The sequence below is a fragment of the Protopterus annectens genome, chromosome 10.part0, assembly GCF_019279795.1.
Source record: "Protopterus annectens isolate FY-2018-M chromosome 10.part0, PAN1.0, whole genome shotgun sequence".
NCBI classification, from domain to species: Eukaryota; Metazoa; Chordata; order Ceratodontiformes; family Protopteridae; genus Protopterus; species Protopterus annectens.
In genome coordinates this window covers 543,665,323-543,690,141 of record NC_056744.1, presented here as the reverse complement: position 1 = coordinate 543,690,141, position 24,819 = coordinate 543,665,323, and the positions used below count along the sequence as shown (strand labels likewise).

General features: G+C 43.1%; 1 protein-coding gene across 1 annotated transcript in view; it reads left to right on the top strand.

The window, feature by feature from the left end:
* LOC122813214 (4-trimethylaminobutyraldehyde dehydrogenase-like) overlaps positions 1 to 24,819 on the top strand; it is a 958,904-nt gene that overhangs the window by 519,603 nt on the left and 414,482 nt on the right. Inside the window, exon 7 of the mRNA XM_044085400.1 lies at positions 2,554 to 2,742. Coding sequence (XP_043941335.1) covers positions 2,554 to 2,742 — 189 coding nt within the window. The remainder of the gene's footprint in view (positions 1 to 2,553; positions 2,743 to 24,819) is intronic.

The window sequence follows — 24,819 nt, the reverse complement described above, 5'->3', positions numbered from 1 at the left end:
AAGAGTAATTTTTTTCTGTTATGGTCTAACAAGATCTGAGGGTTTAGGGAACTGCAATATGGGTAAGGAAAATGCTGAAGGCCTCTAGCTTTTGAAAAAGGGTGAGACCGATCCGATGGATCGGATCCGACCCACAAGTAAGAATAAAGGTGGAGATGGACAACACACATGGAACTTTATGGTAAGTACATAACTTTTTTATGTTGTGGGCATACTGTTTTTATTGGGGATGACTTTGTAATCGCTGGTTTGACCCCAGTGCCCTTTCCTTACCAGGAGGAAGTCTACCCAAGTTGCATGTTGATCACTCTTATTTGTGATCCTGCGACTCTCTTTTTCAAAACCATGTGTTGGGTACATCAAGCCGTTTGCTAGACAGAAGTCTAGAATAGCCTCCTCTCTATTCCTATTGCCCCACCCATGTGGTCCCAGGCAGTTCACTTATCCTGTTCTTTCTGTCATGATATGTGAATTTCAGGTCACCCATTATCAACACAAATTCATGTTGTCCTATTTTATATAGCAGGTCCTGCAGCTGCTATATAAATGCACTCTTTTCCTCACTGCCACAGCCCTTCTGTGGGCCATAAGCTGAGATTATGAATACTGTTCTGCCATTATACTGGAATCTTGATTACCATGAGTCTGTCACTAATTATAATGACTTCCCTCATTCCCATCTGAAGCATCTCCCTCACCACAATTCCCGCACCATTTCCAGTCTTTCTTCCTTGGAGTAGGAGATTCTGGATCTTGAGCTAAGTGGCTTTGATGCTCTGCCCTTCCATCTTGTTTCCTGGATACATATGATGTCCAGCCTCCTCCTTTCCGTCATGTCATCCACTTCCAAGCACCGTCCGGTCAGTGAACCTACACTGAGCATAGCAATTCTTACTTCGTGTGGCAGGTTGATTGGTTTTTGCTCAACAAAACTATCCCATGTAACCCAAGCAGGGCAGCTGGACACTGACTGTCCAGTAGCTTATTGACCCAGGGCTGCTGGGATTTGGCAGGCATAAACTGGCCAGTATGGGCACATATACTCCTCCCCCCATTAGCATGGGTCCCTCATATAGGTCGGAATAGGGCTGACCCTCAACCCATTTTTCACATGCCCATTTCCCGACATTAGTCAACATGACTGGATCACCTAGAGCATATTTTTACACCACTGTGTGGCTTGCTCTGCCACAGCATGCAGTCTGTTATCCCTGCTCTCTTATCTTGAGGATACCGTGCACCAGAGTAGATGTGTGAAGTGGTTGGCCAATACAGCTCTTCCCCCTATAGTGAGCCATCTAGAGACTGTGTTGCTGCCCACAGCTGCATTCTTGCACAAGTTTGAGATGGAAATGCTCAGCATGTTTTTCATTGGTGGAAGAACCCTCACAGAGACACTGGGAGAATATACAAACTCCAAACAGCCATTGGCCGGAAGTTGAGAAAGAACCCTGGGAGTGAAGAACTTAGCCATTATGACATCTGGTCTCCTATAACTTCCACTAGTGGTATTCATTTTAGTTTTCAGTGCTTGGGCAGTGCACGTTTCTTCTGCTTAGTTAATTGCATACGGATTTTTCCTTAAGAGGGGTTTCCGATGTTTTAAACCCTTCTGTCTTTTTAAAGATGAAAATATTTATTTGGGGATTGGGATGAGTTATTTTAGCAGTGAATATGTCCCCTTTACTGGAGCCGAGGCTCTGATGTGGGCCACAGATGACTTGCATGGTACTGAAATTTATGCTTCCCTGAGGAGTTTTGACAAGGTGATCCTACTAGCCAGATCATTCCAGAAGTCTTCCTTTTAAGATCATTTGGTGAATGTACATTATCCAGGCTAATGTTTAAAAGATTGCAACTTGTGTGCGCGCGCACATGTGTGTGAAATCATTCCACAGGAAAGATGAAAATCTTCACTGTTTTTTGTTAAGTTGTGGCACTCAGCTTTATAAAAATCTGGTCGCAAAAAGATGTACTTAAATTTCTGAATGCATATCTGTGTGTTTTCTTTGGTATTTTCAATCTCATTATTATGGCATGTTTCTCAAAACAATTCCTAACTTGAAGGATCACATTTTATTAACAGATTCAGTTTTCATTAGTTTGAAATTAAATTACATTTGGCCAGTGTTGAATGACACTAGATGTGTAAGTTTCTCCATGGACAAATATGTTCCTTGGTTTCTTCAAGTAAACCTTTAAACAGTAAAAAAAATATATATATATATATTTGACAGCTTTAAATGTTGTGCATTAATCACCCCCTCTGTGCACTCCATTGAACCGACTTCCTTTCTGTGTACTGCAAATGCATTTTGCTGCAGCTGCTGCACCTTGCAATCTAGCAGTGCTTGTAGGGGTATTAAAATAAAAGCAGCTGAGCATGAGATAGGGTCTTGATAACAGGCAGAAATTTACAATATCCACATTTTGAAGGAATTTAGAGTACTAAGTCTCTAAGAAATTTAGATTTTGAAGTATGGTAGCATGCTTTATTTTGTTAAATACAGCATGCATCGGACAACAATTTAACATCTTTCCTTTGTTTTTCAGGTTTGCTGTAATGGTACAAGGGTATTTGTTCAAAGAGAGATTATGGAAAAATTTGTGGCAGAAGTGGTGAAACGCACACGAGCAATCAAAATTGGTGACCCCCTGCTTGAGGACACACGGATGGGTGCACTTATTAGCCTGCCACATCTTAATAGGGTGCTTGGCTTTGTGAAAGTAGCAAAGGAACAGGTGAGCATACTGCAGTAAACATTGCTCTAAATGCTTAGCTATCAAATGCAACATTGTGAGTTCCCCCTACAGCATCACTTTTAAACTGTGTGCAGCAAGTAAAACAGATATTGCTCAGGTCTGATGCGCATTTTTCCAGAATGTATGCATGTATGTCTGCTCCCCCACAAACTCTAAAAAGTAGCACTTTAACAAGCTGCTAGCCTGGAAACATCCCTCCCAACACTTTGCCACCCTTGTTCATGTGTATTGGGAGAAGCCTTCAGGTGCCCTTTAGAGTTTTCTCATTACAAATGTGAGAATGGCTTGCTGGAGTTTTCCATCAGTCTGCTACACAGCTTTTAAATTGTTTGTGTTCTGCTTTTCTTTGTTTATTAAGTGCCCTTTTGACTGGTTTGATTGATGAGTTTAACCCTACCTGTAAAGAACAGCAATTTACACAGTTGTGTCAATTAGATGTTCATCATATTGATCACTGCTACAGTAGCCTTCGGTTTATGGGTTATGTCCTGCTAAGAATATAATAGCCATCTAACTTCCAAAGCTTCAGGGCACCTTTCAAACTCCCAAATTGTCATGCAGCCTAAGCTGAGATGACTAAAAGACAAGTTTGGGCACAGAGCCCTTCAGAGCTTTACTGCTGATGAAAAGCCCACCCCTCTAAGGCTGTTGAGGATCAATAGTTGGCTTGTGCTTTCCAGTGGCATTGACAAAAAGGCAGGAGTCTGAGCTTGACGTGGCAGAGTTGAAGATGTTAAGATTTGCACTGGGTGTGACGAGGATGGGCAGGATTAGGAATAAGTATATTAGAGGGTCAGCCCTGGCTGGAAGGTTTGGAGACAAAGCCAGAGAGGCAAGATTACGTTGGTTTGGACATGTGCTGAGGAGGGATGCAGAGTATATTGGGAAAAATATGCTAAGGATGAAGCTGCCAGGTAACAGGAAAAGAGGAAGGCCTAAGATAAGGTTTATGGATGTGGTGGGAGAGGACAATGCAGGTGGTTGGTGTGACAGAGCAAGATGCAGAGGACAGGAAGAAATGGAAACAGTTGATCTGCTGTGGCGACCCCTAACGGGAGCAGCCGAAAGAAGAAGATATTCTACAGATAACAGGGATGTTCATCGTGTTTCACTGTTGCAGTCATGACTGTAGGGTTCTCCCCTGCCAGCAGGCAGTCCTTGGTCGGCCAGAATCCCAAAGTCTGGGTCCGGCGTCGGCTGTTCAACCATGCTCCCTGACGTCAGAGCGCCAGGAGTACAAAGCTGACAGCCGACGCCATGTTCTCCAGTCTTTCTTGCCGTGCAGTGATAGCAGTTCGCAAGTGCCGGTCGGCTGACTCCTGACAATCTTTTCTGAACAAACTTCAGTCCGAAGAGTTTCTTCTCCTAATCAAAGCTAAGTAACCCCGTTGGGGAAACTTTTTTTTCTTGCTCCAGTCCGATGTCAGAAAAAGTTAATAATTGTATTTCATGTGGGAAGCAAATACCTCATAAGGATTTTCATTCTTACTGTATTCCTTGCTTAGGCCCTGACCACGACGTAGCTAGTTGTTGGTTTTGTGCTAGATTCAATCAACGTACAATTAAACAAAGGTACGATTTTGCATTTCATTACTTCAGTAGGCATTTTAATTGCAAAATGTCGTCGGATACGGTTCCGGCTACCGGAGTTCACAAACGACGCAAGGACAAAGACAGGCCTCCGAGGTCCAAATCTGACGATATCGCACAAGCAGAGCCAGCTTCAGGTTCGGCCGTCGTCAGTGAGGCACTTTTGCAGCCCCTGTCATTGGCCATTTCGGAACCGATGGCCGAAACGGACTCCCACGAGGAGCCAACTAGGCCTTTGAATATTTCTATTGCAGGACCTTCGGACAATGCTCCTTCGGATGGGTCCGGAGCCGCTGTGCAGGTACCGGCTTCCGAGGGGGTTTTCAGGCCTACTCAGCTTCTAATAAAGGCAAAGACAAAGGCAAAGACTCCTTCCAAATCAAAGACTGCAACACAGGCTTCTTCTGATCCGGCTCCCAAGTCACAGAAACAGTTACTTAAGATGGAGGATTTACTTACTATGATTAGGGGTTCACATCCCCCTCCAGATAAAAGGCCAAAGCAGGAAGTTTATTATGACTCCTCTGATCAGGCTTCTGTTTCTTCAGTTTCTTCTTCTGACCAGGAATATTCTTTCCCTCCTTATGAGGATTCTGATGCTGAGGAATCCATTCCTTCAGCTTCTCCCCCTGAGGATTTCTCTTTTGGGGAAACTTTGCATGAAATGAGGGAACATTTCCACTGGGAAGGACAGGAGTATTCGGAATCTAAGAAAAGACTAAGGGATTTTCTTCTTCCCTAACATTAGACCCCTGGCTATTCCTCCTATTTTGGATATTGTGGATGATGCTTTTTCGGAGGCTGACAACCCCTGACTCTTTTCCTCCTGCTCCTGTTAAGCCTGACAGATATTACAGGGTTCCTGATTCCCACCAGTTTTTATACAAGAACCCTACTGCTGACCCTGAAACCATTTCTCAGGGTCCTAAGGGAGTTAAGGCCGCTTCTGCTAAAAACCCCATTCCCACTGAGAAGGATTCTAGATCTTTAGAAAGATGGGGCAAAAAAGTGTACACTTCTGCTACTTTATCTATTAGGGCTTTAAACTGTCAGTTTCATATGCTGAAATACCAGCAATTTCTCTTGTCTGTTTTAAAACAAAAGCTTACTTCCATTTCCGCCTGTGCAGATAAGGAATTACATGACTTAATGCATGCCACTGAACAAGTTGGGAAGCATGGTTTACACTGTGGATTTGATGCCTTGGAGGCTTGTTGTAGGGCTGCTGCCTCTGACACAGTAATTAGAAGGCATGCATGGTTAAAGGAACAAAATTTGCCAGAACAAGTAAAAGCTAAATTATTGGATGCTCCTGTTCAGCATAATGTTTTGTTTGGATCTAAAGCTGAAGAGGTGATTAAAAAGATGGAGGACAAGGCGAAATCCATGCAAACAGTTAAAGATTTCTTACAAGTACAGCCACCCAGATTTAGCAGGAATTGGCCTACAAAAAATTGGTCCTTTCCCAATTCAGACAGGCCTCAGAGGGGTAGATACAGACGCTCCCGAGGAAGGCCTCAAACACAAGCCTCTTATAGACCAAGACAGTGGACTGCTTCCACCCCCAGGGGAGGAGAGGACAGGTTGCAAACTCATAGGAAACAGACTCAATGACTCCCTCTGTTGGGCTGCAGGAACTTCTTGCCTGGGGAAAACTTTCTCTTTTTCACCGAAATTGGACTCTTATAACCCAAGTGGGTTCTGGATGTGGTTTCAAGAGGTTACAAATTCCATTTTCATACCCTACCAAGGCCAAGCGGATGGCCAGATCTTCTAAAACATCAATGGACAGAGGCCTTAAACCAAGTGGAAGCTCTTTTGGCTATGAAAGCCATAGAACTAGTTCCACTTTCAGAGATGGGGCAAGGTTTTTACTCAAGGCTCTTTCTAGTCCCCAGGAAGCAAAATTCATGGAGACCCATTCTGGATCTGTCAGTCTTGAACACCTTTCTAGAGATTCCAAAATTCAAGATGCTTACTCTACAGCAGCTACTTTCAATGCTGTCCAAAAATGCATGGATGGTAACTTTGGATTTAAAGGAGGCATATTTACACATTCCCATCAGGCAGGAACACAGAAAATACCTCAGGTTCAAGGCCGGATCGAGGCACTTTCAATTCTCTGTGCTGCCCTTTGGATTGTCTACTGCGCCCAGGGTCTTCACCAAATGCCTGGCTCCAGTAGTAGCTTACTGCAGACTCAAGGGAATTCAAATTTACCCTTATCTGGACGACTGTCTTATTCAGGCAGACAGCAAGGAGGTCTTACTCCAGCATCTACAGTTTGTTCAGGATCTATCTTCTCAAGTTCCTGGGATTCACTGTAAACATAAAAAAGTCAAATTTGACACCCTCACAACAGATAATTTTTCTGGGCGCTTCTTTAAACACAACAACCCAGATGGCATTTCTAACATACGAAAAACATTTTCAGCTGGCTTCAACTTTCAAAACCTTGGCAACTTTAACTCCGCTATCTGCAAGGAGATTCCTGCAGGCTTTGGGTTACATGGCCTCCTGCATCCTTCTCGTACCATATGCAAGACTACACATGAGGAAAATACAGTGGTACCTAAAAAGTGTATGGTCTCAACATTGCCACAGTTTAGACATACTGATCTCCGTCCTGCCTTGTATTCAGAAGGAATTCCTTTGGTGGTCCAAGGCATGTACTCTAAACAAAGGAAAACCCTTCTGTCTGCCTCCTGCCACTCGGATACTAACCACGGACGCCTTGGATTATGCATGGGGAGCCCATTTTCAGGGCAACTGTCTGCAGGGCCTTTGGACAAAGGATCAGAAGCACCTGCATATCAATTTAAAGGAAATGTGTGCCGTTCAGAAAGCTCTAATGGCCTTCAGGAATCTTCTGCAACCAGGACAACTACTGATACGGACAGACAACATCACAGTTATGTGGTACATAAACAAGCAAGGGGGATCTCATTCCTACCCCCTTTGCAGACTCGCCATGGATCTATGGAACACAGCTCTAGCTTGCAATCTGGACCTTCAAGCTCAGTTTCTACCAGGGAAGCAAAACTTCCTGGCAGACAATCTGAGCAGATACCTTTCGGATCCACACGAGTGGATGCTGGACACCGAAATATTCAGGATGATAACAGCAGTCTGGGGATGTCCTCACATAGACCTCTTTGCATCCCATCTCAATCATCAACTACAGAATTTTTGCACCAGGACTTTCCACGAACAAGCTTGGAAAGTGGATGCACAATCATTCAGCTGGAGAAACCTCTCGGGATATGCCTTTCCGCCTCTTCCTCTTCTTCTACGGGTATTATTAAAGATCAAACAGGACAAGCCCAAGATGATAATCTTGCTGGCCCCAAATTGGCCTCGACAGTTTTGGTACCCTACTCTGAAAAACCTATGTCTGGAGCCCCCTTGGGTTTTACCACAGACTCCGAACCTTCTGTCCCAACATCAGGGTCAGGTTCTACACTCCCATGTCAGAACTCTCAGCCTGGCGGCCTGGTTAATCCAGGGTCTTTGATTCCTTCTCTCCTATCCAAGCAGGTTATGGATGTCATTTTAGAAGCCAGACGTCCTAGCACTAGAAAATCTTATGCAGGAAAATGGAAAAGATTTTGTTCCTGGATGCAGGCTCAGGATTCTGATCCTCTTCTTCCTAACATTCCTTTGATTTTACTTTACCTGACAAATCTCTTACATAAGGGTCTCTCTCTCTCTCTTCCATTAAGATACATGCCTCTGCTATTTCCACTCATTATAATACAGACCCTCCAATCTTTCCCCACCAGCTCATGAGACAGTTTCTCAGAGGAGCTAAGAAATTAAGACCTCCTAGATCTCCTCCCATTCCTGCTTGGGATCTGAACTATGTTTTGGAAAAGCTCACCTTACCTCCTTTTGAGCCTGCTGCCTCTTCTGACATCAAGTTTTTATCTTGGAAAACAGCCATCCTGTTAGCTCTGACCTATGCCAGGAGAGTTTCAGAGTTGCAAGCTCTTATTGCTGTGGAACCTTATATTATTTTTCATCAAGACAGGGTGTCTTTGAGGACTAATCCTACATTCATGCCTAAGGTGGTTTCCAAAAGTGGCTTTAAATCAAACTATCCACTTGCCAACTTTTTTCCCTACTCCTCAAAATAAAGGGGAAAGGATCTTACATTCCTTGGATGTACACAGACAACTACATTTTTACCTGGACAGAACCAAGGACATCAGAAAATCAGAGCAATTGTTTGTTTCTTATGCTTCAAGTTCCCAAGGTAAAGCCATTTCAAAACAGACCATTTCTAAATGGATTGCTCATGGAATCAGATTTTGTTATTCACACCATGGAAAGTAAATCCCAGGGAGTATACGGACTCATTCCAACAGAGCTGCTGCAACTTCAGCTGCCTTCCTCAGGGGAGTTCCTACCAAGGACATTTTGGAAGCTGCAACTTGGAGTTCAGTGCATATTTTTTCAAAGCACTACAATCTACCTCTCTACTCTAAGTCTAGGGCAGACTTTGCTTCTGCAGTCTTGCAGGGCCTTTTAGCCACCCCTTCTACTTTATGACAACCTCCCTTTCATTCTGCTTTGGGATTCTACCCAACAGTCATGACTGCAACAGTGAAACACGATGAACATAGTACAGTTGTGTACACTTACCATAAATGTAGATGTTCGAGTGTCTTCACTGTTGCTGTCTGGGTTTCCCTCCCTCCTGTCCCCTCTTATTTTTACTTTTGTGTGGTTCCTTTTTTCACCATTCTTCTGAGGTGTATTTGCAAAGGATATGGGACCTTACTCATTTTGGGACTCCTGACATCTGGGGCAAGAAAAACTGGAGAACATGGCGTCAGCTGTCAGCTTTGTACTCCTGGCGTTCTGACGTCAGGGAGCATGGTTGAACAGCCGACGCCGGACCCAGACTTTGGGATTCTGGCTGACCGAGGACTGCCTGCCGTCAGGGGAGAACCCTACAGTCATGACTGCAACAGTGAAGACACTCGAACATCTACATTTATGGTAAGTGTACACAACTGTACTATATACAAGCTCTTGTTAGAAAGCACTAGAATATTTTTATGGGAAGAAAGGTTTGATGGAGAAAATTGGGAAGGTACCCCATTTTACTTATAGGAACAGGCATGACATAAAAACAAAGTTGGAAGGGACAAAATTGTGAGGCAAATAATTCCAATAAAGGAATGGTTAAATGTGGGAGATGCAAACAGTGTCTTTTCATTAATGCAGGTAACCATTACTTTAGGGGACAGGGTAATTTATGGACAAGGATGCTTTGATTGTAACTTTTCAGGTATTGTTTACTTGGCAGCATGTCTTTCTTGTCCTGCATTTTATGTTGGGAAGGCTAAAAACATTAAAAAGCATGTTTATCAGCATGTACATGCTATACACAAGCATGATGATGTTAATGCAGTGGCAAAATATGCTAAGGATTGTGCAAACATTAACAAAGTTGTATCTTTTGTGTTGGAAAGAGTGAGACAAAGTGAATATGAGGGGTGACTGGGAAAATGAATTGTTAATGAGGGAATTAAACTGGCAGTTAACATTGGAATCTGCTAAGGATCCAGGTTTAAATGAACAAACGTCTATTAGTTGTGTTTTGAAAAGTAAAAGGGATCAACTTTGAGCTGAGATTCCAGACTAGAGGATTCTGAGCTCCCAAAAAACATACTTGCCTGTTTTTTTTGCTTGATTATACTATTTACTGTACTTTTTATTGTGTTCTGCTTATTTAATACTGTATTTTAATACTCTAAACTAAACTGCACTGTTTGTACTGCATTTGTCTGCCTTACTGTGTGTGTTAAATAATATTTTGTTGCTGTTTTCACTGTTTGCAAACCCTTTTTGCTATTTTCACTGATTGCAAAGTAATTGTTGCTACTTTTCACTGTTTGCTAAGCATCTGTTGTGTTTGTCTATTTTCCCACCAAGCAGTGTTTAAAATAACTGATTTGTTTGCTGTTTAAAACATTCTTGTGTCTCCTTGCTGTTTTTCTGTTGTTTAAAACATGTTTAGTGTCTTGCTGCTGTTTACATCATTTTTTAGTGTTCCCTGCATAAGTTAGTATAGCTAACAGCTGTAGCATAGTCCAGGTACAGGTTTGCTGCATCTGGGTCTGTTTGTAGTGGCTGATGTATTTTGAGCACATTTTCTAAGCCGTCTTTGATTAGAAGGGACCCTCCTGCACCCTTGTGAGAGAAGTGTGCTGATTGGAACTTGTCTAGTGAAGGGAGATTGGTCTAGGGCTTGGATTAAGCACCCTCATTGGTTCTTTTGAACTTTTAAAGGTTTTTCTCTTAGTTTTTAGCTTCTGGTATTTAAGTCCCGAGTTTGAGCGGGTTTCTGCTTGTTTGTGAATTGCACAGCACCATACACTGCTGCGCAATTGTGCACCATAGCTGGACAGATAATCTCAACAAGTTTTCCTTTTGATACAGGTGTAGTACATTAGTATAGTCCTCATCTTTTGTACATTTCCGGTCTAAGAAGTATTGCTAGTGAGCTGTGACCTATAAAACCACCAGACACAAACCCTGTCAGAAACACCCATCTACAGAGTACCTCCGAGATTAGTCCAGAAAGCACCCCATTTGTGATAACAGTTCTTCAAACCTAGCATTGTGGACAGTTGGGACTACCTTTGTTTCTCTTGCCAGCCTTGTTGACTTGGGCTCCTGAGGCAGTGTAGCAACTGCCTCATATACACTGACAAACTTCTACTAATATCTCTCGCAATCTGTACTAGATTGAGTTGAATCTACACCAAGAGTCTTGAATCCCTGCTCTCTAGCACTCAAAACAGTAACACTCTTACACATAGTATGCGTCCGACACATAAATCAACATACACAGAGGTTCTCTCAAAAAACTTACCGAAACACCACACACCTCCAAAACACAAGACTCCTACAACTAACAGTTTCCACAGCACCCAGGTCACACAGCATTACCAGTGTCTCACCTACCAAGCCCTTAAGGCGTAACACTCATAAACCACATTTTCTTGTCATTGGAGACTCCATAGTGAGACACACAGATGTCCCACTCACCGGGTTAGATAAGGTGAAAGTCATGGTCATCTGGTTGTCTAGTGCCAGGATTCGTCAGATCACACATGCACTCTGGTCTCTCAGCAAAAACTATCATTATCACTTTGTCATAGCTCATGTTGGAGTGAACAAACTGAGACATGACTCACTGGACTATAATTGAGAGACAAGATTGAGCTTTCTGAGTATGTATCCCAGGCAGGTATGCCCTTAGCCTTGAGCAGCATATTACCCTTACCTAGAATGATGCCACAGTATAAACAAAAAATTAATTGCTTTCAATAATTGGCTTAGTTTTTGGTGTCATTCCAAGGGGATCCAGCTTCTGTCAGCCTGGGATGACATGGTTGACCAACCTCGCTGCTTTGCTAGAGACTGTTTGCACCTGATACTACTAGAATTTTGGCTGCTGACAAAGGCTGTTGCCTCCCCCATAGTGCCTTTTTTATGTAAGGCCTCAAAAACAAAATTGCCAACATGAAAAGTGCCAATCATAACAAAATAAGGGTTATGCTGCTAAACGCTAGGAGCTTAAACTAAAAACTGCACACCCTGGTAGCACTCCTGTCACTGGAGGATGCAGATGTCTGTGCAGTCAAAAAAAATGGTTCAAGGCCTCAGAGTACCCCGGTCTTACAAGGCTACAATGCCTTTCACACTTTCAGACCGCGAAACAAACATTTGAGAACCAAAGGAGGCAGTATCTCTATCTATGTTAGAGATTAATTCTCCTCCTGACTACTTAGACAAGACAGCTCCATGGAGTTACTCCCAAGTTCAGATTACTCTGGGTAAGACCCCCCCCCCCATTCAAGTCATAGCTAGTTATAGATCCCCCCTCCATGGATCATGATGAGCACGAGGCCTACTTGATCAAACTGGAGTCCATCCAAATAGTGCCAAACACTTTGGTTAGGGGGAATTTCATTCATAGGTAGGTACTAGGCTATCGGCCCTAGGGCCTATACAAGCCTAGCCAAAAAGGTACCTTGGCTTTCGTCACCCAAGAAAATTATTTTCCTGTGCCCCTGTCGAGCAGAGCCACCGAGGTGATCCCCAGGGTGAATTTCCTATTTCCCATCCAATCATCAAGATTTTTCTTGGAGTACTAATGAGGAGCTTTGTTTAATATAGTTTGTTCCAGAGTATGGGAAGTCTCTGGGACAGGAATCTATCCCTCCAGCATGTTCGGTTTATTGTGGTGACAGGGTTTAGGTCCCTGGAGTGTGTAGTTCAGAGGGATTGGGATTTCTTTAAGTGGAGCATGTCCAACAGCTCTGGGTTTGACAGCTTTGTATGTTAGGCAGAGATCACCTCTGAGTAGGCGATATGCGACTGAGTAAAGCTGGGTACAAAGTTTTTATCAAAGGGGATGACAATGTACTTTTTAGCATTCAGCTTGAGGCCATGGCTTTGACACCAGGCATCTATCTCAGTGAGACCCTTTTGTAGGATGTCCACATCATTAGGAGTTTCAATTATGGCTCCTAGTTTGCAGTCATCGGCGAACTTTGTTGACCAAAGACCTTCTGTGTTAGCCTGTACTTCAGAAAAATAAATACCAAATAGGAGAGTACCCAGGACTGAACCCTGTGGTACTCCACTTATCACTGGTCTGAAGTCTGATTTGGAGTCTGCTACTTTCACAGTATGGGTTCTGTCCATGAGCCAGTTGGCAACCCATCTTGTGACATAGGGATTTATACCTAGTTTAGTGAGCTTATCTATAATTACAGAGTGGGGGATGGTGTCGAAAGCCTTGGCAAGATCTAGATAAGCTGTGTGAACCACCTTACCCTCATCTGTGGCTTTGGTGACTGCTTCAAAGAAGTCAATCAGGTTTAGGAGACATGATCTGCCTTTTACAAATCCGAATTGGGTAGAGTCCAGAGTTTGGAGATTACCAATGTCTTTGTTTATGAGTTCCATGATGATACGTTCCATGGCCTTGCAGACCAGGCTCATTAGGCTAATGGGTAGTTCCCAGGGTCTGTGGTGGTTCCCCCTTTGTGGAGTGGGATAACCGTTGCTATGTGCCATTCAGTGGGCACAAAGCCTAAGGTGAGGTTATGATTGAACATGGTGCTTAGGTAGGGTGTCAGTTCATTCTGTAGTTCATGTAGAACGCAGCCTGGGATGTTGTCAGGTCCCATGGATGCTGTGTTCTTGGCTTTGGAGAATGTTTTTTACCTGTGCAGCCAAAGTTAGAACCTATCTGCCAGGATATTGGCAATATCAGTTGGGTCTGTATATTTAGTGCAATTGTGCTGTAACTCGGAGCAGATCTGAGTGCTGCCATTGAGATTCTTGACATAGCTATAGAATGCTTTGTGGTTGTCTTTAGAATCAGTGGTAATTTTGTTTTCGGAACTAACTTTGGAGGATTTTATGAGGGATCTCAGCTTATTACTGAGGTTGACCAGGGAGTTCCTCCAGTCATGGGATTTTACTCTTTTTTTGCAACCGTTTCTTTCTTCTGTTGTAGAGTTTATGGCAGGGAACCACCAGATTGGCTTCCTTTTTTTTGGAGGATAGCACCTTGGCTCTGTTAGGGATAGCACGATCCATGCACTCGTGTAAGTGCTTATAAAGTGCATTTGTGTAGGATTCAGCAATCGTACCTCTATTGTCCATCTGCATGGGTGTCATGAAGTTTGCCACTTCTGTCTTGTGTGAAGTTGGCTTTGGAGAAGTGTTTTATGGTGGTTTCCCTAATTGGGGGTGGCTGCGGGATGTGGATGTCCAGGATGATTAGCTTGTGGTCGGATCTGACCAAGGAGGAATTGACCTCTGGTGTGGAACACCGGTTTCCCATGTTGGTAATGACCAGGTCTAGGATATTGCTGCCCCTGGTGGGGGTGTGAATAGGTTGATCCAAGGCGTTGGAATTTATGAATTCCAGAAAACATTGAGCAAAAGAGTTTGTACATGAGTAGTTTTCCCAGTTAATGGTGGGGTAGTTGAAATCGCCCATTATTAGGGTGTTGGGTTGTACCCTAATACTTTCCAGTGTATCAAAAAATGAGGAGTGGGAATCCTGAGGCATGGGGGGCAATCTGCAGTTTGGATTGCGGTCTTGCCCAGAGTTAGTTGCACTTGGATAATCTCTGATGCATTATGCTGTGCAACTAGCCTGGAGGTGTGGATATCCTTAATGAATATGGGCACTCATCCACCTTTAGTGCTTTGTGCCGGGTTAGGTGGCCGAAAGGTGTGGTATGAATTATAGCCTGGTAATGCAGGGGTGCTCTGTCTGGAGCTTTGAACCAGGTCTCTTGTCACTGCACAGATGTCGATGTTCTCCATTTTAAGGAGTGCCTCGAGTGAGTGCATTTTGAGGTTGACTTCCAGCATTGAGTAACATTACCCTCAGATTTTGCTTGCTTGTACCTGTTACGGTGGTGAATTTGTCATTTGAACCTTGCCTAAAAAAGGCACTATAATGGTGGCTAGAGCCTTAGCCAGTATCCGGAATCCCAAGGGCGACAGGTGCAGGCCATCTCTGGCAAAGCATCGTGGTCTGTCGATCATGTCATCCCAGGCAGACAAATACTGGATCCCCTTAGAATGTCACCAGAAGCTTAGCCAATTGTTGGTCAATTATTTTGTCCTTGTACTGTGGTATCATTCTGGGTGATGGCAGGATGCTACTCAGGGCTAGGGTCATACCTGCCTGGGCTACAAGATCGGAGAGCTCCTCCATGTCTCTTTTCATGTAGTCCAGGTAGGTACGTCTCAGGTCATTCACACCAACATGGACAATGACAGTGTCATATTTGTACTTGTGGAGTGACCTGAGTGCATGCATTATGTGGTGGATCCTGGCACCTGACAGGCAGCTGACAGTAACTTTCTCCTTGTTTAGCCTGGTGAGTGGAACATCAGTGTGCCTGACTATAGAGTCACGTATGACTAGAATGTACTAGAGTGTTGGGTACGTTGTTATGCCTTATGGGCTGTGGTTGTGGCACACTGAGTTTGTGGGCTATGTGTCATTTGGGTTGTGTTGGGGGTGGAGTTTGCTTGCGTTTCTGCTTTGGAGGTCCCTGATGCTTGGGCAGGTTTTTATTGAGAGCCTCCGCGAATGTAGGTGTGTGTTTTGTGTTTCTGTGTGTGTTTTGGTGGTGTAGGTTTTGAGGGACTATGTGATGAGTGTGGTGTGGTGCAAGTGTTTACCTTCTCCTCTTGACTGTCTAGTCCAGTCTTGGGTGAAGAGAGCTTTGCTTCCAGTTTGGCTATAGAAGTGCATCTGTAGTGTTGGGTGGTAGGAGGAGAGGGTTGTCTGTGTACATGAGGCAATTGCTGCATTGCCCCAAGATGCCCAGATTCATCAGGTAGACAGGAGAAATCACCGGGAGTTGACCCTTAGACATGCCTGGATAGGTGTTTAAGTACTAAAATTGCTGTCCTCTAGACAAGTGAGGAAAGTTGAGTGTTGTAGTAATTTGCAGCTTATTTAGTGCTTACAACAAGTTCTGAACAAGTGCTGAGTTCAAAGAAACAGATTTGAGCTCTGAAACTAGAAAACTGGCTAGTTCTAAGAAACAAAATTAAGCTAGAAGGCTTCCCTCCAACACAGAAAGGCTTGGGGGCTCATAAGCCTACAAACAGTCTAGACTACTTAAGGAAAGGCAGGAAACGAGCATAAAAATGTTTTTTTTTTCTTTCCCAGATGCTCTCTTTGTACACAGTAGGAGGGCCTGAAATCAGAATATGATCTCACTGCACTCGCTGCACAGTTGAGTGAGCAAATGAGATGGGCCCAGAAGGAGTATCCAAACACAAATTTACAAGAGGGGCAGGCAGTTTCAAAGCCACCAAGATTAACATCAAAACAAAAACAGGGAGGGTAGGTGGGAATTAACTGAAAAAAACACCAAAACAAAAACAGGAAAGGGTGAGTGGGGAACTAAGAGTCAAAACTTCCAGTTCAGTTAATATTCAATGCAACACAAATCAATTAAAATGCTGTATTAGTTGAAAAAAGTGCAGATAAAAGGTACATAAATTCTCTTATACGTCCAGCTGAATACAGCTAGATCTTAGCTGGCCAATCATCATGGACCTCATAAATAAAGACATAGGCGATCTCCAAACCCTGGATCCGACCCAATTCGGTTTCAAGGGCAGATTCCCCCTGTTAAACCTCGTGGATTTCTTCAAAAATGTGACCAAGGCCATTGATGAGGGCAGATATGTGCACATGGCATACATTGACTTGGCCAAGAACTCCAACACAATCCCACACTCTGACATTAACGATGAACGAAGCAAACTGAATATAAACCCCTTTGTTGTAAGATGGGTTGTCAACTGGCTCACAAACCAGTCACACACTATCAAAGTGGGTGATTCCACATCAGTCAGCAGATGTGTCACCAGCGGGGTGCCACAAGGGTTAGTAGTGGGCCTCCTCCTGTTTGTTCTTCTCAGAAGTTCAGGTCAAAACTAAGGGGCTGTGGCTGACCAAGTTTGCGGACGACTGCAAACTTGGTGCAATTATCAAATCCCCAAATGATGTCTGTATACTTCAGGAGGGACTTACACACACCAGCAACTGGTATCTTTGTCAAAATCTCAAACTAAATACAAAGAAATACATTATCATTCCCTTCGGTAAAAACAATGTCCCTTCACATGATCAAATTCACAGCGATACCCTATGTACCTACAAAGTGGTAAGGGATCTGGGATCAAAAGTAGACTGCAACCTTTACTGTAATAAGGAATGCCTTCTACATAGCACACTTGATTATCAAAGGCATCGCCTGTAGAGCAAAGGAGGTTATAACTCCTCTGTACTCATCACTAATCAGGCCCATAATTGAGTATAATGCCCCTTTTGGCATGTACTGTACAAAATACCTGCAGCAATTGGAGAGACCTCAGAGATTTCTAACAAAGATGATCAAGGGACTCCAGCACGTGCCTTACACAGACTGACTAAAGTCCTTGTCACTATACTTGGTATCGTATAGACTTCTTAGGGGAGACTTGCGCCTGACTTAGAGCAATGTCCAACCCAAACCTAATGAATTTGTTGCACATTCGTAAGTCAAGCAAGACTAGAGATACCCATTTCAGGGACCTAAATATGGCCTGCAACTTGAATAGGACATGCTGGTAGGACAGATTTGTCTCCCAGTGATTGCCGTATCTTTGGAATAGGCTGCCAATTCATGTGAAGCAAAGTACCTCTTTGACACTGTTCAAAAGGAACCTGGACGAGTGAATGGGGCACTGTAAATTCTTACTGAGGGTAGTGAACACAACCCTCCTGGAGATGGGTAGTCATTACTAAATATATTCTTGGGGTATTGACTAGAGTATCTGTGGTATTATATTGCGATGAAGTGGCTAGGCTTGAAATGACCTCCGGATCGATAGCCTAGTAACATCCTGTGATATATGGATGTTTTGTTATGGGGATGTACGCCTTTAAGATGAGTAATTGATGTTTTTACAAGTTGATATTTGATTGGGTTAGATGTATGGTTTATTGTTCTAATGAAGTCTTGACACTAGAAAATGAAAGTGCTTAAATATGTTTCAGGTCTCAATGAGACATTCATATTTTTTTAGACTGTTTTAAGACTGTAACTTTAGTTTTAAATGGAGAGCTCATTTAATCAGTTTAAAAGTGATGTAGAATAACTTTAAACAATATTTTCTGTGGAGAAGTTGTACTTATTTTACTTTTGTTGGTGTTTAAGTACTTTTTACTATATTTTTCTGTCAAAAAAGTAACGTTTGTGGACTGGAAGGGTTTACTGCCGGTTGCTGCTCCTCTGTCCCTGGAAAGGGCACCATTTTTGGCTTGACTCTGGAACGGGCTACCGGTCCCATGGTCAGTCATTCCTTCAGCTGCAAAAAGAAAAAAATAATCAAACAGTCTTTGCACCACAGCAGGCAAGTAGTTTGCTTCATCTGCAGGTGGGTGACTGCTGCAGCCACTTGTCATTCCTCAGACTACTCATCTTTTACTCTTGTACCTTCTGGTGTAGCACCTAACAGGCACTATGGCCCAGGGGTGGAGTCAGCCATGCCCTCTGTGGCTATTGGGGTCTCGTCAGTAGGCAAGGGAGAGCTAGTCTTGTCAGAACGGTGAGCCTTCCCTGGGGAAGCTGCTGCTGCCATTAGTAGCATGGTTGGCCCTATTTTTCCTGTCAAAAATAAACAGAATATCAAGAATGTATCTACTCCTCTTCAATTTTCTTTGGATAGGAGTATACTGGGTTTTTCTCAGGGTTTAATTCAGTCTATTGATATTCTTGTAAAGTAGTTTTTGATTAACGAGAGAGAGACATTTCTATTTTTCTGAAGAGATTCAAGATCCTGAATCTGAGCTGCTCGGAGTTTGGCATCTTTTGCTAGTGGTCCAGAGTGATTCTTCTTTAATCCAAGGCATCCAAGAGAGTATATTTTGTGTGTCTGTTTCACTTTTTGAATTGTATTGTGTCTGATCACTGCATTTTTTTTCTGCTTTTTACTGTTGACTGCATCTTTTCTGCACTTGTTTTAAACTGTATTTTCAGACTAGATAGCGTAGTCTAGATTCAGAACTGCTGAATCTAGCCTGTTTTTGTTCCACTTGAGCACTAAAACCAGCCATCTTACATTAAGGAAGGCTCTCCTGCACCTTTGTGGCAGAAGACTGTTAATACACCCTTGCTGAGCTCAGGATTGCTGGACAAAGGTTTGTTGTGTTAAAACTGTTTAATATTGCCTGTATTTAAGCTTCTCATTTGCTCTTTCCTCCACACCGCGCAATGGGGGTTAGCTCTGCCATATATAGTTGCAAACGTCTTGAAACAGTTTTTCCATCGACAGCTGTCAGTGGAACTCTCAAAATTTTCTCTGTTGCACTAAAGGCAGCATAGTCGCTCAGTGAGCAGCATTGCCATACAAATCATCCACAGCCCTTAATTGAAGAACTCTTGATAGTCCGATCTCAAAAACTAGTCAACCTACCCCCTCCATCTTCCCCAGTACCTCATACTGTAAAACCCTGCTATATTGGACAGGCAGTTTCCCATCATTTCTCCAGATAGCCTTATTGACAAAAGATTACTGAGACAATGTAGTAATTGTAAACAAATACCCCACGTGAAAGATGTGAATACACTATGAAATTGGAATCATGTCTCTCATGTAAAAATGAACCAGATACCAAATAGGTTGTCTGTACACACTCTTCACCTCTCACACAAAATAAAAACATGACACATAGACCCAGATATGCAGAGGTACTCACTAGAAGTCTACAAAAAGCCCAGAGACCTCCCAAATGTAAACAAAGTGCACACACTATTACGCAAATTGAAACCACTGCGCACACTAACACATACAAATGTGTCTCAACAAATAAGCCCCTAAGGCAAAGTACCTCTAAACCTAATGTCCTAGTCATAGGTGACTCCATAGTGATAGACACAGATGTTCCTCTCACCAGGCTGGACAAGGAGAAGGTCATGGTCCAGCTGCCTTTCCGATACCAGGATCCGTCAGGTCATGCATGCTCTCAAGTCACTTAAGTACCATTCTGACTGAGTCGTAGTTCATGCTGGGGTGAATGACTTGAGAAGCACCTCTCTGGACTATATGAAGAGAGACATGATTGAACTCTCAGATTGTGTCCTAGGCAGGTATGAAAGACCCTAGCCTTAAGCAGCTTTCTATCTTCACCCAGGATGATGCCACAATATAAACAAAAAATGATAGACTTCAACAATTGGCTCAGTATCTGTCTGCCTGGGATGACATAGTTGACAGGCCACACTGCTTTGCCAGAGATGGTCTGCACCTGTCTCCTCTAGCTTTCAGTTGCTGGCAAAGGCACATGACTCCCTCATAGTGCCTTTTTAAGGCAATGTCAAAACAAAATTTCCGACATAAAATCCACACGAGGCAAACTCAAAGTTCTACTGCATAATGCTAGAAGTCTAAACATGAAGCTTCACTCCCTTGCTGACTTCTGTGTAGTCACTGAGGCATAGTTCAAGACCACGGAAAGCACTCCAGCTGTGCAAGATTACAGTGCCTTCCACACGTTCAGACCTCAAAATGAGCTTGAGGGAACCAAAGGTTGGAGGGGATATATCTATTTTCATTAAAGCCAAGTACACCTTGAGACCGGTCAAACAGCATGACTCTGTCGGTCTACTGTGTCCAATTAACTCTAGGCAAAATACCCTGCTACATCATTGCTAGCTATAGGTCCCCAACCATGAACCAAGAAAAGCACTTTCAATGATCAATGCTAGTTTTTGTCTTTTTTTCATGGACTGCTATATTGGGTTTTCTCGCATCTATTCTTTTAACTGTTTGTAATGGGTGATCCCGTGAGATATAAATTTCTCGTCATTTTCTATAATGCTTTGTGGCTCATGTTTCCAATGTTTATTTGGACTTAATAGAATCACTTTTTATACAACCCAACACCTTGTTTATGGGTGATTTCAACTATCCTTCAGTCATCTGGATAAGATGACAAGTCCTAACACGCTCACCCAGAGGTTCCTGGACTTTGCCAATTGCTCTCAACAGCTAGTGTGCATCCCCACTGGGGACTCAAACATCCTAGAAATAGTATTCACCAACATGGGGGGTCACTGCACTTCCCCCTGTGTGAAACCTTCCCTGGTAAGGTTGGACCATAAAACTGTGTAATTTGAGGTAACTATTGGACCTCACACCCCCACAGGAGCAAAAAAAACAAAAAAACAAAGAACCTTTCCAAAGCAAATTTCAAACTGCTAAGCAATGATATAAAAAGTTTTATATTCCCTGCGCTCAAAAGGACTCCTATGCAGAGGAGTACACAGATGTCCTGTACAAACACTTAAGCAGCTGTATAGACACTGCTGTACCTGACTGGATCAAAACCAGGTCCTCCTGAAAACGCAAGCTACCCTGGTGGACCTAAAGTATAAACAGGTTATATAACAAGAAGAATAAACTGATGTCTAAGAATAAGAGGGGACTGACTCAGCAGAGAAAAAATTCCCTCCTTAGCATGAGCAAGCAAATAAGTCTAGTGAAATCCGCTAAAGCTGAGTATGAAGCTGAAATAGCGTTCCTAGCTAAGGATAATTGTAAGACATTCTTTAATTATGTCCAGAATCTAAAAGGGAATGCCCAACAATGCGCAGAACTGGTAATAGATGGTACCACTCATACTGCACCAGAGAAGATCACCAACCTGCTAGTCAATAGATTTCGTGCTAACTTCACCTGCCATACCCCAAAGCATACCAGACACCAGTCCTCTGCCTAATATCTCTAGAGATCGGGTATTATGTGCATTCTGCAAGACCAAAAACACATCTTCATGTGACCAGATAACATCCCAGAATGCTTGTTAAGCGATCTAAAACAGGTTCTAGCAGACCCACTTAGCATTCTCTTTAACCATAGCCTGAGAACGGGTTTTGTCCCAGCAGAGTGGAGAGCAGCAACAGATATCCCCATGCACAAAGGGGAGTCATCAACAGACCCTGGGAACTATAGACCTGTAAGCCTTATCAGTCTTATCTGCAGGGCCCTGGACATGGGCGACCTTCAGACTCTTAGACCCAACCCAGTTTGGCTTCGTTAAGGGTGGGTCATGCTTATTAAACCTAGCAAACTTCTTCCTGAAAGTCACCAAAGCCCTGGATGATGGTAAAACAGTGCATATCGCTTACCTTGACATGGCCAAGGCTTTTGACACAATCCTCCACTATCGTTGAAAAACACTCTCAGCTGGGGAGAAAGAATATAAGGTGAATGATCAGATGACAAGATAAGAAATGTGGAAAAATGCATAAATATAGTTGCAACTCCAGAAAACTCCTGGAACAGCCTCATGCTGATCAGGATCGAATGCAGAAATGGTTAAGGCGAGGTGAATTTAAACTGAAAGGTTAATATCTGTGGCCCAAGACAATGGACTATGTACACATTGGACTTCCATCAAACATGTGGGAGAAACGGAAAAATGTAGGTTTTGTAAAACAGAACTGGAAACTGTCACTTTGTTTCTGGTTGTGATATACTAATTGCAGATGGACTGTATATTGAAAGGCATAATAATGTGGCAAAACTGTTACACTGGGGATCATGCAAACATTATAATATTGAAGTAGCTGAAAAACATTGGAAACATGAACCACAAAGCATTATAGAAAATGATGAGAAGTTTATATCTCACAGGATCACCCATTACCAACCGTTAAAAGAATAGATGCAAGAAAACCCAGTGTAGTAGTCCTTGGGAAAAAAAAAAAGGCAAAAGTAGAATTGATCATTGGAACTGCTTGCTACACCCAGTGACTACAGTGTCTTATGTACAGAGAGAGATAAAATCATCAAATACCAGGATTTGCAGACAGAAATGAGGGTAATGTGGAAGAGGGATACCCTGGCAGATCCAATAGTAGTAGGAACAACTCGGTCTTTTAAAAAATAATTTACAGTCGTACCTAGATATGTTACCAATGCATGTGACTCCATATGAATTGCAGGAGGTATTACTGGGCACATTGCAGGTGCTGCAAAGAGCACTTCTGGCTAACATCAAAGATTGAAACAATACTAATTTTGTGAACTTTAATTATACTTTGACTTGGGAATGTGGTCCATTCCCATCCTGGTATTAGAACCCCAAAAGACTTGGAGAAAGTAAAAAAAGGGGGGGTATTAACCCTTGCATCAGTAGATGAGAAGTTAAGTGGCTCACCGACAGAACACATACTGTCAACGTTGATAACTCCACCTCTACCAGTAGGACCCATCACCAGTGGTGTACCATAAGGTTCTGTGCTGAGCCCTTGACTGTTCTGAGTCTACTTCTAAGAAGTCCAGGGGCTTACCAAGTCTGCTGATGTTTGCAAATTGGGTGCAATCATTGAGTTCCCCAATGATGTTACTATACTACAGGAGGGCTAACACAGACAAACGAGTGGTGCCAAACCACAGTCTAAAACTATGTGCGAAAAAGTGCATCATTGTTCCCTTTGGCAAAGCAGAATTTCCCACTAACTACAGTATTGACAACACCCCCTTGAGCACAAGCCCATTGGTGGGAAACCAAGGAGCACTGGTAGGTAGCGATCTGAACTTCGACCACCAAGTTTTCACTGTGGTAAGGAAAGCATTCTACTTTGTGCACCTCATAAGTAAGGGCATTGTATCTACGTCTAAGGATGTTGTAACTCCACTGTACTCGACCCTCATCAGACGACTAATAGAGTACAGTGCTCCCTTTTGCATGGACCTCAACAGGCACCTGCAGCAGCTAGAGAGACCACAGAGGTTCCTCACCAAGAAAATACGTAGCCTCCAAACCTTGACATGTGGGGATAGACTAAAAGCCCTGTCACTGTACTCTATCAATACAGGCTGCTGAGAGGTGACTTGTGCCTAGCCTATAGGGCAGTCTCCAACCCTACCTTGATGGATATGCTTCACACTGGCAAATCTAATGGCACAAGAGTCACTCGCTCTAGGGATCTAAATCTAGCCTGTGAAATTAACAGAACATGCTTGACGGAAAAATACATCTCCCAGAGACTGCCACTCCTCTGGAATAAACTTCTAATTCACGTGAAGCAGAGCTCCTCACTGACCCTATTCAGATGCATCCTGGACAAATGGATGGTATACTGTAAATTCACCTGGGGGTGGCACCCATGTCCCTTATGGACAGTGGGAACTGGTGTTGACCATAGACTAACTCTGCAAAGTGCGTCCACTTAATAAGGACAATTGGGACAACTTGGGATTTACATGGCAAGGCTTGTAAGGGCTCTAGGGCTGCTAGCCTAGTAATCTATAAACCTATGAACAAGAAGATGCAATGGCAGATGCAGGTTTCTTCCTCAGATTTCTGATTTCAACTCTGAGAGCTCAGTTTCTGATTCTCCTTGTGGGGTTTCTCTTTTTCTTAGACCATTGCTAGAATAGAGATTTAGTTTTTGGCCCCTCTGCTGCAGAGACGATCAGAAAGTGTGATGAAAGAGGCAAGCTGACCAGGGACTCTCTTTAAGATTTTTAAGACCTCTCTAAGTTTTCCAAGGGATTTTCCATCTCCTCATCCAGTTTTGGCAAAAAAAAAAAGGAATCAACAATCCCAAGAAAATACATGTAAATCTTCTTTTAAGAAGAAATGGCAAGAGGGTTCCAAAAAGTCTAGATCCTCCCAAAACTAAGGACAGTCCAACAAGTCTGACGATTATTCAAGAGACATTGCAAACCCCTTCCATCCTGGCTTCTTTTTCTTTCAAAAAGTTTGAATCTCCATTTTTCTCTTTAGCAACAGATAGTTTCAGATAAATGGGTTTTGAAAATCATTCAAGGTTACAGACTGTAGTGAGAGAAAATTCCTTCATTTCCAGGGAGACCATTCCTAATCCTCCAGATTAG